Raw genomic sequence first — 21404 nt, forward strand, 5'->3', positions numbered from 1 at the left:
CACTACCACCACCATTAAAGACCATGATCACATTCCCAGCCCCTTAAAAGAAAACTGAGTCCTTCCCCACCTGCACCCCCACCAGAAGCCATCAATTATGAAGAGTTACACTTTAGCATCTTTATCACAATTTTTTTGTAAAATTATTTATTTCATGTCCATGAGTAGCAGAAGAGAGCATCAGATCTCATTACAATGGTTGTGAGCCACCATGTGGTTGCTGGGATTTGAACTCAGGACCTCTGCCCTCATTCTTTACAGGTGCATCAAATGCCTCTGTGTATATGTTCCACATTTTCTCTGTCCATACCACCCATTGATGGACACCTGGCCAATTCCACGACTTTGCTGCTATGGACGGCACTATAATAAACATGGATGTGTAAGTGTATATCTGTGAATTTTTTTTTAGTGTCCTTTGGATACATTTCTGGAAATGGCATAGCCAGCGATTGGTTAATTTCTGAGTTGCCGGTCTTCTCGGTTGTTGTTTTTTACATTGTCATTGATGTTATCGTTATTATTATTGAAACAGGGTCTCAGTCTGTAGCCTTGACTGGTCTGGCAGTTGCTATGTAGACCAGGCTGGCATTAACCTCACAGAGATATGCTTACTTCTAACTCTGGGGTGTGTCCCCCCGTGCTGGTACCTAGACTTTAAAATCCAGGGCCACTGGTCTGCTAGATAACTCTAGAGACTCCTCCCACAGAACCAGAGGTTTGGTAGGCAAGGACTTTGCCAAGCCAATGGAGGCTAAGCCTGAGCAGCACCAATCCCCTCAGTCCCCAATAGGCTTCCCTGGTACTAAGTGGAGACTCCCCACCCCATCCTTGTAGAAGACTCCCCACCCATCCTTGTAGAAGACTCCCCACCCCATCCTTGTAGAAGACTCCCCACCCCATCCTTGTAGAAGCAACTTCCTTGGCACTGCAAGCCTTGGCATCACAGAAGAATGATTCCATTATGTTCTTTCCCATCCATCCGTCCATCCGTCCATCTGTCCATCCATCCATCCATCTATCCATCCATCTGTCCATCCATCCATCCGTCTGTATGTCCGTCTATCCATCCATCCGTCTGTCCGTCCATCTGTCGGTCCGTCCATCCATCCATCCGTCCATCCATCCATCCATCCATCCATCCATCCGTCTGTCTGTCTGTCCATCCATCCATCCATCTGTCTGTCCATCCATCCATCTGTCCATCCATCCATCCATCCATCCATCCATCCATCCATCCATCCATCCATCCATCCATCCATCCATCCATCCATTCATCTACTATCTCCATCTATCTATCTATCTATCTATCTATCTATCTATCTATCTATCTATCTATCTATCTATCTACCTACCTACCTACCTACCTATCTATTGGTTTTCTGAGACAGGGTTTCTCCGTGTAGCCCTGGCCATCTGGGAACTCACTCTGTAGACCAGGCTGGCCTCAAAAGCATAGAGATCCTCGTGCCTCTGCTTCCTGAGTGCTGGCATTAAAGGCCATGTGTCACCACCATATGGCTCCACTTTTCCCTTTATTTAGCTGCAAGACAACTGCCTCTTCTAACTGGAAGCAAATTTCTTTTTCCTGTTTCTCACCGGCTTTTCTGCCTGTTTTTCCTCTGGTTAAGGCTGCTGAAGAGAGTGCACTGGGATTTCTGGAAATGCTGTTTCAGGAAGCCCAGTGTTAAAACTGGGAAGGCCAGCCCTGAGGTGAGTGCCACACCCACAGAGCTAAGGTGAAGGAAGGAAGGAAGGCCTTCCCGCACAGATGTTAAACTATTCCCAGGGGTTCTTTTTTATCCTTGTCCCTCACAGCTTTTTGCCATGATCTGGAGAAGCACAGAAATAACATTTCTTGTGAGTTCACAGCTCTTTAGACCAAAGTCGCCGGTACATCCTCCCCAACCCTGCTAGGAAACTCTTCTTGTTCTTTTCTCTTTTTCTTTATTGTCCTGGGACTGGACCAGGTTGAAAGCTGAAACCAGCTCATCTTCTTTCCTTTTTGTTTGAATTCTTTGGGCTTTTTGAGCCTCAGGACATTTTTTAATACAATTTTTAATTATTACTTATGCGTGTGTTGTGGGAATCTTTTTGGAACAAGCACTATGGTACCACTGAGAGTGGAAGAAGAGATTCGTCAGTTGTCCAAAGAAAGGCAAGGCAGCTGCCCCTAGAAGGCCCAGATCCAGCTTGTATTCTCATTTATACTCTAAAACCACTAGCTCGGTGAGCAAGCAACTGAGATGCTGCAGAAGTGCACTTTGGCAGTCAGCCTTCTATTTTAAAGGGATATATTATAGTCGACAGTGTAAGCTTATGTGGGCAGATTGTTAAGGGCAATGGTATTAGTCAGGGTTCTCTAGAGACACAGAACTCATGGATTGTCTCTATACAGTGAAGGAAATCATTGGAATGACTTACAGTCTGCAGTCCCAACTCACCCAGCAATGGGCAGCTGTGAGGGGGAAGTCCAACCATCTTAGTCATTCAGTCCCACAAGATTGGGTGTTTCAGCTGGTTTTCTGTATAAGGTGGAATCCTGAAGAATTAGGTCTGACAGCTGTGCTGGCAAGTAAGCGCAAGCAGGGGAAAAAGGAAGTCTTCCTTCTTCCATTGTCCTTCTGTAGACCTCCAGCAGAAGGTAAGGCCTAGATTAAACGTATATACCACCACTCCTGGACCTAAACTTTTCTTTACTTGGAACTTGCTCTGTCCCTGGCAGGCCTTGAACTCAGAGATCGCCTTGCCTCTGTCTCCTGGGATTAAAGGCATTTACCACCTTGCCTGGGCCTAAACTTTTCACTGCCACTATGCCTCAAGATCTGGATCAAAAGCATGTGTCATCGAGTGTCAAGATCTAGGTCATAGGTGAGCCCTCCATGTCTGGACTTTAGTTATTCTAGGTACAGCTACCAAGTTGACAACTGGCAATAGCATCCCAGGCATTGACCCCTTGTTTCAGCGATAACTCCATGTCATTCTGTCCCAGGTAGCAAGTGAAACATGTCTGAGAACAAGAAGTACAAACTGTGTTTAGTAACGCTAATAGTCTTTTTTTTACCTAGTTTCGTTTCAAGTGTATATGCATGCATTTATGAGGATGTCCACGGAGGTCAAAAGAGGGAGCTACAGGCCAATATGGTTGTTGGTAGCTGACCTCAGATTATCTCTTGAGTTTGTGAGGCGCCAATCAGGCCTGAGCTGAATGACCAACTGATGGACGACATCCTCACTACCCTCTCAGGAGGAACTGGCATATAGGGGGTGGCTGTTCTCTTCATAACCACTCCTCACTTGTGTCAGACACAAGCAGCCACACTGTTATTCCTGGATGTTACTGTTCTTATGCTAGATTCTTACTGTGCATGTTGTGCATGGGGGCCTTGCTCACTTTGAGCCCAGGTCTTATGCAGGCTATGCTTGTACTCTGAACTACATCCTAGTCCTGGTACAGAACAATCAGAACATAGGAACACAATGGTGGGAGGAGAGGGAAAGGCTAGCACAAAGACCTTTTATAGGACATGGAGCCACAGCAGAGAGCTACTTCTAGATCTTCTGGATTGGAGCGTTATAAACTTTATGAGATGCCAACTCATTGTGACTCAGCCTCCTGAGTGCCAAGATTACTTGCACTTGTCACCTTACCAGTTCTGTTTTTAACCTGTGACTAGGAACCCTCATCCTTCTCAGAGAGACTAGCTATTGTCACTATGGTGCTCAGATCCTGAGGGCTGAGATTACAGATGTGCACCACTATGCCTGGCTTTGAAAGAATGTATGACATAAACTTCTGATTTTGAAATGATCAAATTATTTTAAGAACACGGGTTGCTCAACCAGAGGACCTGAGTTTAATTTCTAGCACCACATGGTGGCTCACAACCATCTGTGAGTCCAGTTCTAGTGAATCTAATGTTCTTTTCTGAACTCCATGGGCACCAGGCACTCATGTGGAGCAGACGCAGATGAAGACAAAATATTCCACATAAAGTAAGCACTATAAAGATAAGGTAACTGCCCAACTCGATCTACAAATCCTTACGCTTGGGCAGTAGAGATAAAGTGACCCCTTTCTAACTATTCTATTTGTATGATGACATTTTTTTCAAAATATCCCAAGTTATTTTTAGATTCAAATCATAACAGTCTCAAACAAGACATGAAGCAGACATCATGTGCTTACAGAGTTTCGAGAATCTGGATTCATTATATAATTGAGAATGGCTTTGAACTTCTGTTCTTGCCTCCACCCCCTGCGTGCTGTACAAAGGATGGAACCAGGGGTTTCGTGTATTCTAGGCAAGTATACTCCACATCGGTGCTGTCTCCAACCTGACACTTCATTTAAGTGTTCACGGCAGTTTTCTTCCACAGGCCTTTTCTCATTATAGCACACGCACTATTTTTCTCAAGGTCTTTTTCCTGTGTGTGTGTGTGTGTCCTTTGCCTCCCAGTGCTGTGGAACTTTGGGAGCTGGGGTTGAGCATAGGTCTGGGTGAAGGCCTATGAGGTTCTATCACACGGTGCTCTCTGCTTTCTATCTGCTGGATGTAACAGCTGTCTCCTGCCCATATGCTCTTATTACACAGGATGCAAAGCCCGGCAACTATGGACTGACACCCTCTAGGTTGAGGCAAGATGTCTCTCCTTAACTTGCTTCTGTCATGTTGTCAGTGACACAAAAGTAGTTAACAGGGATCAAGAGATTGAGTTGGGACGTGGTGGCATCCATCTTAAATCCCAGCACTTGGGAGGCAGAGGCAGAAAGACTTCTAGGCCAGCTTAGTCTACAAAGTGAGTTTAAGGACAGCCAGAACTATACAAACCATCTTGAAAAATCAGAGAGGGTGGGGCGGGAGATAGGGAGACAGAGAGACTGAGACTGGCCAAGAGGTGGAGTCCACACGTTGACCAGGAAAGTCAGCTGAAATTGAAACCTCAGTAGTGACCCCAGCCCCCTCTGCCTCCCAGCATGTAAACTGATTTTTCTTGAAATTTTTTTGTAGATTTTGTGTGTGTGTGTGTGTTCACTTTTGTTTGCACGGATTTATGTGTAACACATGCAAGCCTGGTACCTGTGGAGGTCAGAAAATGTTATGACTCTGTGACACTAGAGTTAAGCGTGATTGTGAACCCCCATGTGCACTCTAGGAACTGAACCTGAGTTTCTGAATGAATAACAAGGGTTCTTAACCACTGAGCCAAGACCTTGAACAGGCCTTGTTCATCACTTTGTATGTTCAAGAGCAAAGGCAGGGAGCCCTTACATGAGTTAAAAAGGACAAGACCCTTATTGAAAGGAAAACTCAGTCATCTCACCAGGAAAGCTGCTGTCTGCTGTAGCTACCATTACTCACTAGGACTTATTGCAGATGACACCCACTAATTGTATAACTATACCTCAGGGCCAGGATCCCACACAACAGTAATGGGGGGCAAACTAAATACTAGCTCTGCAAGAACCCCCAATAAAAGGGGGCCCAGGGCTCAGGGCTCCCAACGTGATGGACCACATCCTTTTCAAAATCGGCAGTACCGGATACCTGAGGCCATGGGAAAGTAAACACTGGTTCTGGTGACATTTTCTCCAGCTGGACATCACAACCCTCAAGCAAGGAAAAAAAAATCTCTAAATGACGAGTTTACATAATGACATTATTGCCAGCTCTGGTTTGTCTGACTCTTTAAGGGGTAATAGTCCCGCCTTTGCCTCCATAATAAAGGAGTGGGTAGGGCCTGGAGGAGAACGAGAGCTCCAGCGAACTCACTGGACACACGTTACCCAGAGACCTTGATTAATAGCTAACAGAAAAGAGAGTGCAGACTGCAGGGGATGGGAAGATGGTTCGTCACAAGAGCATATGCCGTTCAAGTGTGAGGACCTAAGTTCAGACCTCCAGGATGCAGCTTAGTACTTAAGTACTAAGCTTGGGGTTATTTTAGTAGCTATGTAGTAAGTCACAGTTGGGGGTTTGAAACCAAGGTCTTCAGCTTCTTAGGCACACCATCACTGGGCCACACCTCAGTCTTGCTAAAAGCACACTTGCAATGTAGCGCTCTAATCTGAAATACTTCAAAACCTGTAACTCATGTTAGCTTGCAGTCAAAATGCAAGTATGCTAAAATGCTGCATGGGTTAGCTGGACTGGCTCACTGGTAAAGATGCTTAGTGTCAAGCCTGATGACCTGGGTTCAATCCCTAGACTCCCTATGGTGGAACAGAAAGCCAACTGCTGCCCAGCTATCTTCTGACCTCCACACAGGCAGAGATACATACGCACCCACAGGAATGAGTAAAACAATAGATCACAAGGAAACATATATAAAGTTACAAAAGGAAACATGCTTATTATAAACTTCTTGTTTAGGTTTGGATCTGTGGTGGCACCGAGAATGGAACCATTTGGGGAGGGTTAGAAAGTGTGGCTTTGGTAGAGGTGTGTCACTAGGGGTGGACTTTGAGTCTTTTTTTTAAAAACATTGTAGCTGTCTTCAGACACACCAGAAGAGGTAATCCGATTCCATTATAGATGGTTGTGAGCCACCATGTGGTTGCTGGGAATTGAACTCAAGACCTCTGGAAAAGCAGTCAGTCGTTTTAACCGCTGAGCCATCTCTCCAGCTCTAAATATTGTCTTTGTCATGGTGTTTCTTCACAGAAATAGAAAAGCAAGAGGCAGATCCTATTGCAAGACAGCTTGCGTCATCCAAATAAATATTCTAAAACTTAACCCCCCACCCACTCCAAGAATTCCATATCAGGGACTTAAGTTTGGAGTCATAGGAGGTCAAAGGCACTAAAACCAATGCTTAAAAGCCACATGTCTGTAGCCCATCTCCTCAATGTTTTCTTGTCTCCTTTCACACTAAGGAAGAAGCTTCCATTTGAATGTATAAAACTCCTTGAAACAGTTCAGCCAAGAACCCTTGGTGAGAGAGTAACTGTTCAACTTCTACATCTAGAACACCAGAAACACACTTCTGATATCACAAAAGTTTATTTAGCAAAAAGTTTCATATGAAAATGTACATGACCTAGTTCTACATCACAATCAAGCACGCTTTGGGGAGGGATGTGGACACACTGCTAAACACTGGTTAGACTCTTTCCAAGGCTTCTAACATGATGATGCTGTTTCCTCGGATGACCTAGAAAAGAAGTCAGATGAAAATGATTCATTTAAGAGACAAATCATAATTTTCCAACATGACATGCCAGTAAGGCTTTTCTCAAGGACCACAAGGACCTTTTTCTCAACAAGCCACAAGGACCAAGTTAATCTTTCAATCAAGACATGATTGAGGCATGGTGGCACATGCCTTTAATTCTAGTAACTCAAAGGCAGAATGATCTCTGTGAGTTCCAGGCCAGCCAGGACTGCATAGGGAAATACCATTTTAGGGAAAAAGAAAAAAGTCGTCTCCTAGGCTTATTAGAAAAGACTGGTATCACAACTGAAAAGTAATGATTAACTTTATAAGATGCCAAGTCACTGTGACCTACTTTTGGGAACCAGGGTTACTGGTATGTGCTGTCTGTCTTCATCTTTTGTGTGTGTGTGTGTGTGTGTGTGTTTTAAGGTTTATTTATTTTGTTCATATGAGTACATTGTACCTGTCTTCAGACACACCAGAAGAGGGCCTCCGATCCCATTACAGATGGCTGTGAGCCACCATGTGGTTGCTGGGAATTGTACTCAGGACCTTTGGAAGAACAGTCAGTGCTCTTAACCACTGAGCCATCTCTCCAGCCCAGTGTTTCTTGATCTTTACACAGGGATTATAAATCTCTACAGAGAATAGCCATTATTATTACTACTACTATTATTATTATTCTCATTCTCAGATTCTGAGAGGTGGCACTACAGATGTACATCACCATACTTAACTCTGAAAAAAGTAATACCATAAACTTTTGAATTGAAATGATGAGGCAGGCAGATAAATCTCTATGAGTTCTAGGCCAGCCTGATCTACAATGTTTTCTAGGACAGCTGGGGCTACACAGATACCAGTCTTGAGAAAACACATACCTGAGTAAAATAATAAAGGGTCTATCTTTACCCTTCTAGAAAGAAAGTCTAACGTGAAAGCTCAGCTGCCTAAGGCTGTACCAGCACTTGCAAAGCCTGAAGCAGGACTTCCCCGAGTTGCAGGCCATATAGCCTGACCTACTTCAAACAAAGCCTTGTCTCTCCTGGTTTATCTTATTTTCTGTCATGAACTGCTGTCATTATGTTTAGCGCCTATGCCAAGAATGCAAAGTAGTGCCTGTGTGCTAGGCGAGCATAATAGCACTGAGCTACATTTCTAGCCCAAACCTGCACCCTTTTTTTTCTGATTTATTTATTTTATATGTATGGAAACTTTGCCTGCATGCATCTACGTGCCTGGTGCCCAAAGAGGTCAGAGGAGGGCGTTGGATTCCCTGGAACTGGGCTTTGGGATGGTTGTGAGCTGCAGTGTGGATGCCAGGAATCCAATCCCAGACTTCTACAAGAGCATCAAGTACTCTTAATCACTGAGCCTGGGCCTGGAGAGATGGCTCAGGGATTAATAGCACTAGCTTTATCTATACCTCCAGTTCCAGAGGATCCAACACCATCTTCTAGACCTCATAAGCACCAGGCACATACATGGTACAAACATATTCAGGCAAAAGACCCACCCACATAAAATTAAACAAACAAAAACAGCTGAGCCATCTTCTCCCGCTCTTAAAACCTGTATCTTAACAAGCCATCCCGGGGCATCATAAGCATGTTAGAAACTTTTCACTGTAGTCAAAGCCTAGATGTGTGTGCCCATCCTTATAGGACAAAGCTCAACACGAATTTCCAACAGCTAGCTGTTTCAAGATCTAGGCTGAGGAGGTTCTGCAGAGGTGAGATCAATCAAATCCCATGGCTCAATGTGTCCAGAGGTAAAAGGAGAGAGGGGATGCCAGCACCCAGTCTTTCCACCCTTACTCACCACCATCCCGATGTTGTTCTGTTGCCCACTGGTCGCCATCTCCACACACTCATCAATCACGAGGTTCATAAAGGGGTCAAAGCCCCGCAGTATTCCTTGTACATGCCTGCCGCCATTTAACTTCACTATAAGAAGACAGTAAGTTTCAATAAGCCGTCAGCAAGGTTTCAACCATCCTTCACAGAGCAGGGTGTGTGTGTGTGACCCCAGTCCTACTATCTGCCTAACCTGGGCTAATTCTATTCTAATATTCCAGTTCTTTGCCTACAGCTTAGCCTTAAGACCCTGGAGACATTAATGTGAGTCTCTTGACTGTAATCCCAGACTTGGCGATAGTAAAGGAGGACTGCTTCAAGGACTTTGAGGCCAGATAGGGCCACATAACGAGATCCTGTCTCAATGACCCCCCTCCCCAATAAAACTGCTTCAACGTTTATACGTAAATGTATTTGTAAGGAATTTTATATAGTATCTTCATACAAATGAACCAACGTTTCAAGTAACAGAGTTCAAAGTTAAGAGCTGTTGTATGGTAGAAAGAAACCCTAAAACCCTTAGGCTTGTATTTTAAAATCTCAGTATTCTTCAATTACATGGGTAAGGAGGTTTCTAGTTAAATCTGTTTTTCCTACACATTCACAAGAAATATCAAGCACTGCTTGCCCAACTCCTTGGTAACGTATTTAAAGGAAAAGGGGTGGACAAAGTTTCACATATAACACAGGAAACTCCTAATTCTGTCAAGGTCAGGAAGGCTCAGATGATAGACTCTAAAGTAGGAGGTACTGGCCATTAGAAGGCAAAGTAAAAAGTCTAGTTAGAACTCTGACACCTGGTCGGCAGAGAAGAATTACATGTTGTATGTATTAAATTTCTACAACACGTTTTTATTGCTAAGACAACAAAAAGAAACTAAGGAATTGAGGTGGTGGCAAACTTACATGATAACTTCTTGTCCATAAACCTGGAAAGCAAGAGGGAAAATTATGACTACCTAAAGAGATTCAAAGCACAAACACGCACAGATCAGTTAAATTAAAATAATTTGTTTGGGTTGGGATGAGATGTTAAGAGGGATCCATGTTCTTCTAGAGAGCCTGAGATTACTTTCTAGCATCCAAGCTAGGTGAGTCACTCCCACCTGTAACTTCAGCTCTAGGATATTCCAGGGCACCTACACTCAAAACGCACATATCCTCACACATATATAAAATAAAATGGCTTTTGTTCTTTTGTTCTTTTTTTTTTCCCTTTTCTTTTTTTTTCGGAGCTTAGCAGGCGCTCTACCACTGAGCTAAATCCCCAACCCCGGCTTTTGTTCTTTTGAGATAGGATTTTTCTATGTAGCTCTGGGTATCCCAGAACTCACTATGTAGACCAGGCTGGGCCTTGAACTCCCCAGTGTGAGGAATTGAAGGTGTGTCACCAGGCAAAGCAAGTCTTTTTCCTTTTCTTAAATTGCTAAAATCTGGGCTGGAAGAACATTTACTACCAAGCCTGATGTTGACTCCTGGAACTCACTGTTGGAAGCAGAGAACGAATTCCTTAAGATGTCCTCTAACTTCCACACTTGAGTTTATGTACACACATACACAAACCAACGTTAAAAAAAAAAAAAAAAAGAAACACAACATTTAAAACAGTAAGACTCCTTATTGTTTGTGTGAGTGTATGTGTACTAGGGCAGCTGTCGTCTGCAGCCAGAAGAGCACCAGATACCCTAAAGTTATCATAGGCAACCGTGACTTGCCCAGTATAGACGCTGGGAAATGAACTCAGGTCCCTAACTGCCAAGTTATCTTTCCAGTCCCAAATTCTGTATTGTCATGGGTTAGGGAATTTATACTAATACGATTACAAAGACTTGTGTATGTATTATTACAGAGGTATGCCAACATACCTGACAATGAAGTGCTTTATTTAACATTAAAGCATTAAGCTTTTAATGTTCAGGATAGATTTCAACCTGTGTTAGTGAAATAAGTCCATACTTTGAAACTTTAATTTGTATCAAACATAAGAATTTCATTACAGAAAGACATATAAGGTCATTAAGACATTTTTATTACTTGGAGTATGTTTGTGTCTGTGTGATGTATGCTGTATAGGCAGGAACTCAAAGAGGACAGAAAAGGGGGAGCTAGATCCCCTGAAAAGGCAGGAAGCACTCATAGCCATCTCTCTAGTGCTTACATTTTTTAAAAATTAATTTTGTTTGTATGGTTCACCATGGTGCCAATACAGAAGTCAGAGGACAGCCTCAAGGTATTGGTTCTCTTCTTCAACCATATGGTCTCAGAGGCTGACTCAGGTCATTAGACGTGGAGGCAGCTGCCTTTACCTTTGGAGCACTCTCCCCAGCCTGTCAAATCAGTTGCCTTTCAGTAACAGGCTAGAAAATACAAACATTTCCTTCCCTTTTCCTGAACCCAGAGCCTCAAGCATTCTAGACAAATTCTCAACCTCTCAGCTATAACCCCGTCTCTCTTCTATTTTTCAGTTTAGAGACAGTGTTTCTTAGCTACCCTGGTCTTGAACTTGCAGCTCTTTGCCTCAGCTTCTCAAGTACCAGATTTTATAGGCCTATGCCACCAGGCCTGGCTTCATTGAGTTTTAATGTATAGCACATCATAGAATTCAAATATAAATTTAAGCCATAAGAGTCTGAAGGAAGGTGGAAATAGATCTACAAATTACATTTCTAAAACACTAAATTTTAATAGGAGTTATTTTGTAAAGCAACAGAGGAGCATGTTTAAAATACTCATGACTGATGTACTATTATTACCATATTATACAGATGGAGAACTGATGTTCACTGTGGAGGTTTGGATGAGAATTGCCCCCAGAGTCACATATTTGTATGCTTAGTTCTCAGCAGATGAACTGTTTGGGAAGGATTGGGAGGTATGGCCTTTTTGGAGGAGGTGGCACTGGGGGTGGGCTTTGAGGTTTCAAAAGCCAGCGCCAGGTCTAGTGTCTCTCTGTCCTGTCTGCTGCTTAAGTTCAGGACATAAAGCTTTCAACTACTGTCTGCCTGCTTCTTTCATGATGATCATGGACTCTCTAAAACTGTATGCAAGTCCCCTATTAAATGCTCTCTTTTATAAGAGTTGTCTTGGTTCACTATGTCTCTTTACAGCAAGAGACAATAACTAAGACAAATGTTCTTAGTTATATAAGTAAAATATGGCTGCTGGATTGCAGATGGCAGGGCTTCAAAGCTGGGCTAAGAAGTCTGGATTTGACTTTGTGGTGATAAATGCAGAATTAATTAGTGGTTAAGACTGAGGTGGGGGCCTCAGCTTTGAAACTGAGACTCAGGGCCAGAAATGATTAAGAACCACTGAGTTACACTAAACTAGGAGTGAATAGCTGTAAAAGGAGGAAGTACTTATGAGAAAATAAAGGAGGAAGATCTAGCAGTATTTCAAATTTCTTAAAAAGTAGGAATGAGAAAAAGGTATCAACTCAGGGAACAGAGTAGCTCCCACAGGCTCTGCTCCAAGCACAACACCACCAACACACCAACAAAAATATGGACACAATCACTAGTTCCAGTCTCTGAAAGGCCCAAGTATATCTGTTAAGAATCCAAGAACACTGAAGATTACAGGTAGGGAACCAATTGTTAAAAACCAATGCCATTTTGCCAATTCCTGCCGAATCCAGACCACATATATAGACTTCATTCATTAACTCATCATCAAAACAAACAGGATAATTTCTTTTTAAAATGTCAGACTTATGGTTTAATAAATCTTTAACAGATCCAAATAAGCAGGGGTTTCACACAGAGGCTGCTTTAATTAAAATGTGCACTCAAATACAAAATTAGCAAATGTGACCTTTTCCCTGCAATGGTGTCTTGACAGAACTTTACAGTTAACAAACAGGCTATACACAGAAAAACGACCCAGTATTAATCTTGTACCCTGAGTAGTCCAAAGACTATGTGCATATGTGACAGGTTCAGGCCAATCAATAGTGTCTGAGACCAAAGGGTCTGCCTGATTTTACTGGGTACAGAAAAAAATTCTTCAAAAAACTAGCTCTTTACAATTAGAAAACGGATGTTCCTCCATGGATTTATTACCAGAGCAAGATATTACACGACATTTAAATTTAACTTGAATACAAGGACAGTGTATCAGAAACCTAGTTTTTGGGGCTACAGATGGCTCAGCGCTTACTGCTTGTCCATAGCACCCGAGTTCAGCTCTTAGTATCCACGCCAGAGGAGTCACAACCTCCTACAAGTCCTGCTCCAGTGGATCCAATGCCCACTCTGGCCTCCGCAATAACTGCATCCACGTACACAAACACACAATTAAATTACGTCTGTGAGCATCAAAAAGGAAATTAACTAACTAGCTCTTTCGATGAACGCAATAGAATGCACTTGTTTATTGAAACACAACATGCTACCTCACCACTAACTTTTTGTTTTGAGACACGGTCTCATTTTTTAGCCTAGACTGGTCTGGAACTCGCAGTCATCCTCCTGCCTCAGTATTAGCTCCATAGATCACAGACAACCACGCCCCACTCCAATCGATCATTTTAAGCCTGTGAGTTTCCAGCTTTTCACAACTATGCGCCTCGACCGCTGCTCTGGTCCCTATCCAGGTAGCCTTTGGCCGCCCGCCTAACAGAGCCCAGCGTTGGGAAGACAGGCACCGGCACTGAGGTAACCATGCCGACCGGACCTCAGTGCCACTTCCGGCTTTCACGATCACCGGGACCAGCAGCAGCAGCACGGGCAAGACAGGAGAAGGGTTCCCGCGACTGGCGAGTCTCGATCGGGCCGACTCTACTCACTTTTTCAGTTCGGGAGGGTGGGCTTTGCTCATGGCGACTCTTCAGTGAGCTCAGCACAACGGCGAAGGAGTGAGCGGCCTCAGAAACGCGCGCGAGGCAGGCTTGGCGCTGGTATCTGACGTCACTGCCGCGCGAGCCAATCGCTTTCCGATAACATTACCCTTTATCTCGCGATACTGATGGGACGCCTGAACGTGCGGACCAGAGCCACGCTTCCGGTTGCGTCGTCAGTGACTGGCCAGGACAGAGAGGTGGTGCTACGCTGAGCTTCCTTTGTGTAAAATTGAAGTGGCAGGTCGCTTAAAAACAAACCCCTTTATTTATATTTTATGTATGAGTGGTCTACATGTATACCTGAATGCCAGAAGAGGATCTCAGATCCTATTGTAGATGTTTGAGTCACCATGTGGTTGTTGGGAATTGAACTAAGGACCTCTGCAAGACCAGCCAGTGCTTTGAACTGCTGAACCATCTTACCAGCCTGTGTGTCACTTTTTTTCACTTTCTACATTTTTTTCTTTTTACATTTTTGTCGTTTCCCCTGTCCTTTTCTCACTCAGTTTTTGACATAATTCATGCTGGCCTCGAGTTCACTGTGTAGTCAAAGCTGGCTTTAAACCCCTGCTTCCTGTGTCCTTAATTTCCTAAGCATATCCAGGCAAGGCTGAGGGCTCCTGAAGCATCCAAGTTAACGAACAGTTTGCACCAGTAGTGGGAAGGTAGCTAGGCTGATTCTTTCGAGGATGTGAATTCAGAGTCTGGAGTATTTTTGATTCATCGTTCAGCAGTTCTAACATTGCCTTCAAAACCTGCCTAGCACACATACATAAACGTCCATACATAGAACGTGAGCAGTACCACACAAGTTCTGAGGTATTGAGCTTGCCCCTGTGCACCCTCCCTGGGGTGGTGACACTGCTCTCAGTGCACTGGGCTCTCATAGTAGTCATTAAGAAAATGACGCACAGACATATTGTCCAGACCCCTGCTAGATGGAGGCAGTTCTTTGAATTCTCCCCATGATTATTTGTGTCATCAACAAAAAGTAGAACAAAACTGCTCAACTGTATACTCTTCCCAACACTGGCTGTGCTGGTTGAAACTAGGAAACGGGCGTGAATATTAATAGCCTTTAGCACAGGCTGACCTCAAAGCAGGAGGGCAATCCTCAGCTCTGCCATACAGTACTGAGATTACAGGTGTGTGCCTTTAATCATGGGTATCTCTTCAACATTAACAGCCTTCAAGTTATGATGCGCTCTGGCTTTCTCTTAGTGTTTCCCATTTACTGATATATCACTACCCACTAAGAAAAAGCTGGAGACAATGAAACTTTATTTAAAAACCAAACCACTTGGAAAATATATTGCAGGCTTAACACAGCAAACAGACAAATGTTATCACTGTTTCAAGTAATTAATTGGTATAAATACAACATAGTACTCATCCAATAGATAAGGTGCCACATTGGGCCAGCAACACTGCACTGCAAAACCCCCAGTAAAAATGGCATTTGGTAAGAAGGTGTGTGCTTCTCCTGCTGTAGTGGCCCTAGCTTTCCTTGGCCCAAGTTGCTTACTTTTAGGCCTCCTTGTGGCTACAAGGCTCTGTAAATTCAGAGCTGATTAATACTGGGTTTGCACTTTTATTTTGTGAACCCAAGGCCAATACTTCTCAACAGCTCCTGTTTATTCTCAGCCACTGGCGTGTGAGTGACAACCAACCGCTGCCCCCCCTTGCTTTTCGTGAGGATGTGTCACTTTGGTGTACAAGTCAGTGAAGAAAGCTGTTTCCCATGTACACTGTGACACTGTCTGGCTTTTCTGGGGTTTCTAGAATAACAGAATTTGAAGAAATGGACAATCCCATCTTGATGGCCAGAAAATACTAGGAACCTTTAGAAGTTATTTAAACCACTCTCCCTCCTGTACCTTAAATCCACTGTGTGCCCTTGCACAGAAGACAAAACCAAGCAAACTATAGATTTGGAAAGGAGATCTTTTCCTCTCTCTAAATCACTAGCCTACTGAGTTTTGTTTCACAGCATATGCAAGGTGGTGTGGTGTTACTTGTGGTGAACAGGATTTGCCAAGCTTCTCTGAGGAGACCCACCTCTCCTCAGGTTTTACCAACAGGTTTTAAGAGAGCCACCAGCCTGGATGTTTGTAGTAGAAATCTCAGCCCTTGGTACAAGGTTGATCTCTACTACAGAACAAACATTGCACATAAATATTTAGGATCTAGACTTCTCCTCTGAGCTATCTGCGATCCAAATCTCAGCATCAGCTTCTTTCCACGTCACCTTCTAAGATCCAGATGTAAAGGAACCAGTGTCTGGTAGTGAGCCGCGTTTGCCTGGAACTTGCTGTGTCCTAAGTTTTCCTCATTCGTAAACATTGCTTAACATATTAAACTTCCATTCTTCCTTAAACAGCCTGCTCTCAGCCCCAATGGTCACTGGCAAACAATTTTATTTCCCGATGGATGACAGAGACTCCTTGATCTTCTTGGTCATTGTTGGGATGAGGTGCATGTGGTCATCCACACACTTGGCCACACAGCTGTCTAGCTGTCGCTTCACCTGAAGCTCCTTACTTCCTGCATCCATTGAGTCTTTGGCTTTGTCGTTGCAATGCATGGTGCACCGGGCCAGGCGGTCCTGTGATGAGAAGGAAGAGAAAGAGGGCTGAGAGGCTGGCTTCTGTTGTCTGAGTGTTGGTCCCATGTTAGGCCTTGGGCTACAGGCTTGAGATAGATTGTCTCTGCCAGTTCTAAGTGTAATACTTGCTTAGCTCAAACAGGAGGTGCCACTGGGAAGGCTCAGACTAAGCACCCAGAGCAGAGGAATGAAAAAAAAAAACTTTATACAAGATGCTGGCAGCAAACAAAAGACTATCATTAGACTTACAAACACCTCGATTCTTTTTCCATTCTTCCATTTCACATGTGTCGTGCTGTGGATTTTTAGACCTATGTTTGTGGATGTGGAGGCCTGAGGTACATTTTAGGGACCATGCTCCATTGCTCTCCCACACAGTCACTGAGGCAGGGCTCTCAATCAAACCCAGATCAAGTCTTGCTTGCCAGCCTTCTGTAGATTCTGTCTCTGGCTTCTAGGGCTAGAATTACAGGTGGGCTGCCATGCCCAAGATACAATGGTTTTTGGTGATCTCTGTTCTAGGCCTGGTGTTCGCCTAGCCAGTGCTTTAATCCCCGTAACCATTTCCTGAGCCCACATTTTAATTCTTTACTGTCTGTCCTTGCTACAGAAAAACAATTCAAGCATTTGTCAAGCTTCTACTATGTGCCAGGCTTTCTTCTAGTGTGGAATACAGAAATGAACAAAGCACAAGTGTCCCTGCTCATATGGAATTAACAGTCTAGGGTAGAGTGTTAAGAAAAGAGTAGGAAGTGAATTGGGAGTTCAGGAGGTCTGAACGAATGCAAGCTCTGTCAGGGGTATTTAACATTTTGGCTTCTCTTGGCCACATTGTCATCTACAACAACCAGGTGTGGTGGCACACGCTTTTAATCCCAGCACTTGGGAGCTAGGGGCAGGCAGATCTGAGTTTAAAGCTAGCCTGGTCTACATAGAGTGTTCCAAGACAGCCAGGGCAAACAAGGAAACTCTGTCTCAAAAAACAAAAGGAGCAGGGGGAAAGAAGCAAAAATAGCTAACACACACACACACACACCTCAAAAATAGTTAAACAGGTTTGTAATTTTATGTTGGCATGAATGTGGCCTACAGGCCACAGGATGGGCACCTCTGCTATATATTAGCAGTTAGCAGTTATGAGAAAAGAGCCAGGGCCAGTTTGTGTATACTCTATGGTCAGAGGCTGAAACCAAGGGGGGGTGGCAGAGATAAATGGCCTGGAACACTAGGATGTAAGGTACCTACGGCTCAATGGTTAAAGTGCTTGAAGGAGGAGAAGGAACTATGTGCGGACAAGTCAAGGCAGAGGACTGAGCAGTGACTGCTGGACCTAGCATCACGGGTACCCTCCTCACTACCACTGCCAGCAGCTCTGCAAATGAGGTAGCCTGGAGCAACTGTACAGTGACGGCAAGGAGACACTTACATCGCAACCCAAGAACCAACTTTTCAAAGATCTGATCTAGAAATTTCTCAAAACTAGAAAAGGAGAAAAGCTCTGCTGTTGTTACTTGGCAGCAGTGACTTGGAAGAGTTTGCACATCGGAGTGTGGAAGTCTACCCCACATCGGGTGTAACTGTAGGTGGATGGAACCCCAGGCTATCAGAAGTGCTTGCTACTCAAGCCCACAAAATACACCTGGAGTCAAACAAAGGTATGAATATCTCTTCTTCACGGAAGGAACAGAAGATTTTACAGTAAGGGCTTGGTGTCACAGGTCTGAAATCCCAGCACTTGGGAGGCAGACACAGGAGGATTGCTGTGAGTTTCCAGCCAGCCTAAGCTACAGAGCTGAGATCTTGTCTCAAAAGACTCCAGTAGTGCTTTTTGTGACTGAACTTTCAATGTCGTAGAAACCTCTCTTCAGGTCTTCCAAATGGGAAGTTCTGGGGATGGCTTAAGTCCACAAAGACCGTTAAGGCAGTGCCCCGATATTGACCTTTTAAATTGTGCGTGGATGTATAACCACCTCGTCTGCTACGGCATACCTACAGAGGTCAGAGGACAACCTGTGGAGTCGGTTCTCTCCTTCCATCTTTGTGTGGGTTCTGGGGATCAAACTGAGGTTGTCAGACTTGTGTGGCAAGTCCTGAGCTAGCCATTAATCCGCATCTTTTTAAGACGAATACCTCAGTTCACTTTCCAGGAAACTTCATTATTTTAAAAATCAAAGAGGAAGAGCTAATGAGATCCCACTCCTAGCTGAGGTGCTACTGGCAGTTTAAAAAAAAAAAAAAAAAAAAGTCTGTTTTATGTTTGTGTTCCTGAATATATGCATGTGCACCGTGTGTGTGTGGGAACCTGCAGAGGTCAGAAGAGTTGTCTCATCCCATGTGGATGCTGGGAACCCAACCTGGGTCTAAAGACCAGTAAGTGCTCTTTAGCAACGGGTCATCTCTCCAGCCCTGACCTGGTAAAGGCTGCTGCAGGAAGGAGAGCTGTTTCTCTTCAGAGTGGGACCACTCTTAATTGCCTAAGCTGCAGTGAAAAACCCCACATTCATGCCCATGAAAGCGACCTTAATTAAATCCAAAATACATTTCATGTAAGAAACAGCCAAAGAAGAAATATAACTAAAAGACCTTTACTTTTTCTTTTTATATGTACTGGTGTTTTGTCTGTTTTGTTTGTGTAAGGGTGCCAGGGCCTCTGGAACTGAGACTACAGACAGCTGTGAGCTGCCATGTGGGTGCTAGGAATTGAGCCCGACTCTCTGAAGAGCAACCGGTGGTCTTAACTGCGGAGCCATCTCTCCAGCTCCATGGTTTTTTTTGAGATTTCTTTTTTATGTATTTGAGTGTTTGCCTAAATATATGTCTGTGTATCATGTGTGTGCAGTGCCCATAGAGGGACAAAGAGGGCTTCGACCACTTGTGACTGGAATTACAGATAACTGTGAACCACCATTTGGGTGGGTACTGGGAACTGAGTCTCTGGAAAAGCAGCCAGCACTCTTAACTGCTGAGCCATCTCTACGGCCCCAATTCCACTTTAAGGAATTTTATACTACACGATATAGATTGTATTTGGTATGCAATACATCAAAAAGGCAAGCTGCTTGGTTATAAAATCCCTTGGTATCTTTCTTTTATATTGCTGTTTCTATGGCAAATACAGCACAACTTAATAGCACCCAACTTCCAGGGCTTTTTAAAAATATCAACCCCCTCAAAATACCAGGGCTCCCACCAGAGTTAACAGAACCAAGGACCTAAAGCAGAACAAATGCTTCTTATCTCCAGCCAAGGAGCTGTTCAAGGACGCGGGAACTGTGAGACATTCCTCACCTGGAACCTTTCCAGCTCGCTGGTGACCAGGGCCTGGGCTTGAGCCAGAGGTGCATGGCAGCGCTCTATGCATTGGTGCACCTGCTGCATAGACGCCTGGTTGTCTTCACAGCAGTTGGCACTGCACCGGAACATGAGGCCCTGGGGAGGGAAGACAGGGCCTGATTAGACTGGAAAGACTGAGGGCAGTCCACGAAGGACAAGTGTTTGGAGGCCATGCTTCTCTACCTGTATGTTCCTCGACATCTTTTGCTTTATTTTTCCCGCAAATATCATCAGGACTTCAGAAGACTGGGACGATTACCAGGCCTAACATTTGTAGGTTGGGGATGTATGTTCTTGGTAGAGCTCTTTCCTAGTTCTAAGACAGACTTGTGTTCCATCCTGCACCACACAAAGCCAGGGTGGTGGCCCATGCCTGTAGTCCTAACACACCAAAGGTGGAGGAGGCAGGAAGATCAGGGGTTGGAGGCCAAGTTGGAGTCCCTGTCTGTTGCTATTAGCTCTGATGCTATTATAATGCATCCAAGACTGAACCGGAAGAAACCACGTGCTGAAAACCAGTTTCTGTAGCAGAGTTCAGAGGTCGGCCTGGCTAGTCAACGCCCCACAAGGCGATCGAAACAGTAGAGGGTGATTGAGGGGTAAACTTAAGCGGGGCCAGTAGGGTGAAGTAGGCGGGGCCCACGCCTGAGGGCGTTCGGGGTTCGTGGCGTCTGAATCAACACTGGATAGCCCGAAGGGATTTCAACCTGGTGGTTCTCCTGGGCCGGGCCCTCGGAGCCTCGCGCCTAGTCACCTCAGGGGGCGGCCGAACATTCCTAACCGAGGCCAGGCGGGAGGAAACCGCCCCACGCGAGGCCCGGGGCTCGAACGTCACCCCGCCATCCCCGCCCGAATTTCCAATCCCGTTTGGGCGCGCGGCCGCGCCGCTACCTGCATCTTCCGGATATTCTCTCTCTCCACACTTTTCACCATAGCGTCCACAGCCTCCTGCACTCGAAGTTGCTGCACCTCCGCCATGGCGACCCTGAGCTGCTCCGCGCCAGCGCCCGCGTGTACTCGCCGCGCCCCGCCCCCTGCGCCCGTGCGGGATTCTCAAACCACAGCGTCCCACCCTCTCGCCCCGCCCTTGGCTTCGCCCCGCCCCCCAGCGATTGAGTCCCGCCCACTGAACCGGATTCCCCAGCCGGGTCACCGCATGTCCTACCCAGTACCTCGCCCTGTCCCCGGGCCATTGCGCCCTTGTTCTCAGTAGCATTCCCTTTTCCGCACCCTCATCTCCCCCTGGCGTCCAGGTTAAGCAACTGCAGGCAGGAGAAGCGCGCCGCAGCTTCTTCCGCGGAGCCAGGCTTTTTGGTGGCCAAAGATCTCCTTGCTCTGACTTCTTCCGCTTTCTCGCTCTCCCTCTGTCCCTTCCAATTAAAAAAAAAAAAAAAAAAGCGAATGTAATTAGCAGCTCTTGTGTGTACAGTTTGATCAGATATTATTATTGTTATTTTTGGTCTTGGTTTCTTTTTGTTGCCGAACAGAATTTCATTAAATGTACATACCGTAATTTGTTTAGTCAGTTCCCCAGTTGGTGAACATTTTTGTCGAGTTGCTAGTTACTGTGAGTAAAGGGTACAGGGCTCTAGATTTTTTCTCAAGAGTAGTG

At 44.9% G+C, this 21404-nt stretch overlaps 2 protein-coding genes across 3 annotated transcripts; both read right to left on the minus strand.

Annotated features, from left to right (window-relative positions):
- Nucleotides 1-6985: 6985 nt before the first annotated feature.
- Nucleotides 6986-13926, minus strand: Snrpg (small nuclear ribonucleoprotein polypeptide G). 2 transcript variants are annotated; one of them, XM_032906170.1, is made up of 4 exons: nucleotides 13801-13926; nucleotides 9921-9943; nucleotides 8980-9104; nucleotides 6986-7155 (listed from the first exon to the last, which is right to left on the minus strand). In XM_032906170.1, exons 1-4 carry the CDS (start codon nucleotides 13830-13832, stop codon nucleotides 7105-7107), a joined length of 231 nt encoding a protein of 76 aa, XP_032762061.1. In that variant the 5' UTR covers nucleotides 13833-13926; the 3' UTR covers nucleotides 6986-7104. The 2 variants fall into 2 exon arrangements, with proteins under 2 accessions (XP_032762061.1, XP_032762063.1); XM_032906172.1 differs by lacking the exon at nucleotides 9921-9943 and having other exon boundaries at nucleotides 13801-13861.
- Nucleotides 13927-15118: 1192 nt separating this feature from the next.
- On the minus strand, nucleotides 15119-20852 carry Fam136a (family with sequence similarity 136 member A). Its single transcript, XM_032906173.1, has 3 exons — nucleotides 20684-20852; nucleotides 19748-19888; nucleotides 15119-16459 (listed from the first exon to the last, which is right to left on the minus strand). Exons 1-3 carry the CDS (start codon nucleotides 20768-20770, stop codon nucleotides 16271-16273), a joined length of 417 nt encoding a protein of 138 aa, XP_032762064.1. The 5' UTR covers nucleotides 20771-20852; the 3' UTR covers nucleotides 15119-16270.
- Between the last annotated feature and the right edge of the window lie 552 nt (nucleotides 20853-21404).

The sequence above is a fragment of the Rattus rattus genome, chromosome 6 (assembly GCF_011064425.1).
Source record: "Rattus rattus isolate New Zealand chromosome 6, Rrattus_CSIRO_v1, whole genome shotgun sequence".
Classification (NCBI taxonomy): Eukaryota; Metazoa; Chordata; class Mammalia; order Rodentia; family Muridae; genus Rattus; species Rattus rattus.

What these genes read in the sequence shown, in the direction of transcription:
- Fam136a (XM_032906173.1), bottom strand. Translation starts at nt 20,770, where the DNA reads ATGGCGGAGGTGCAGCAACTTCGAGTGCAGGAGGCTGTGGACGCTATG. An exon ending in AGAATATCCGGAAGATGCAG is followed by an intron (nt 19,889 to 20,683) that starts GTAGCGGCGCGG and finishes TTCCCTCCCCAG; the next exon opens with GGCCTCATGTTCCGGTGCAG. An exon ending in GCGAGCTGGAAAGGTTCCAG is followed by an intron (nt 16,460 to 19,747) that starts GTGAGGAATGTC and finishes TTCTCATCACAG; the next exon opens with GACCGCCTGGCCCGGTGCAC.
- Snrpg (XM_032906170.1), bottom strand. Translation starts at nt 13,832, where the DNA reads ATGAGCAAAGCCCACCCTCCCGAACTGAAAAA. An exon ending in TATGGACAAGAAGTTATCAT is followed by an intron (nt 9,105 to 9,920) that starts GTAAGTTTGCCA and finishes GTCTTCTTATAG; the next exon opens with TGAAGTTAAATGGCGGCAGG. An exon ending in AGAACAACATCGGGATGGTG is followed by an intron (nt 7,156 to 8,979) that starts GTGAGTAAGGGT and finishes CTTCTTTTCTAG; the next exon opens with GTCATCCGAGGAAACAGCAT.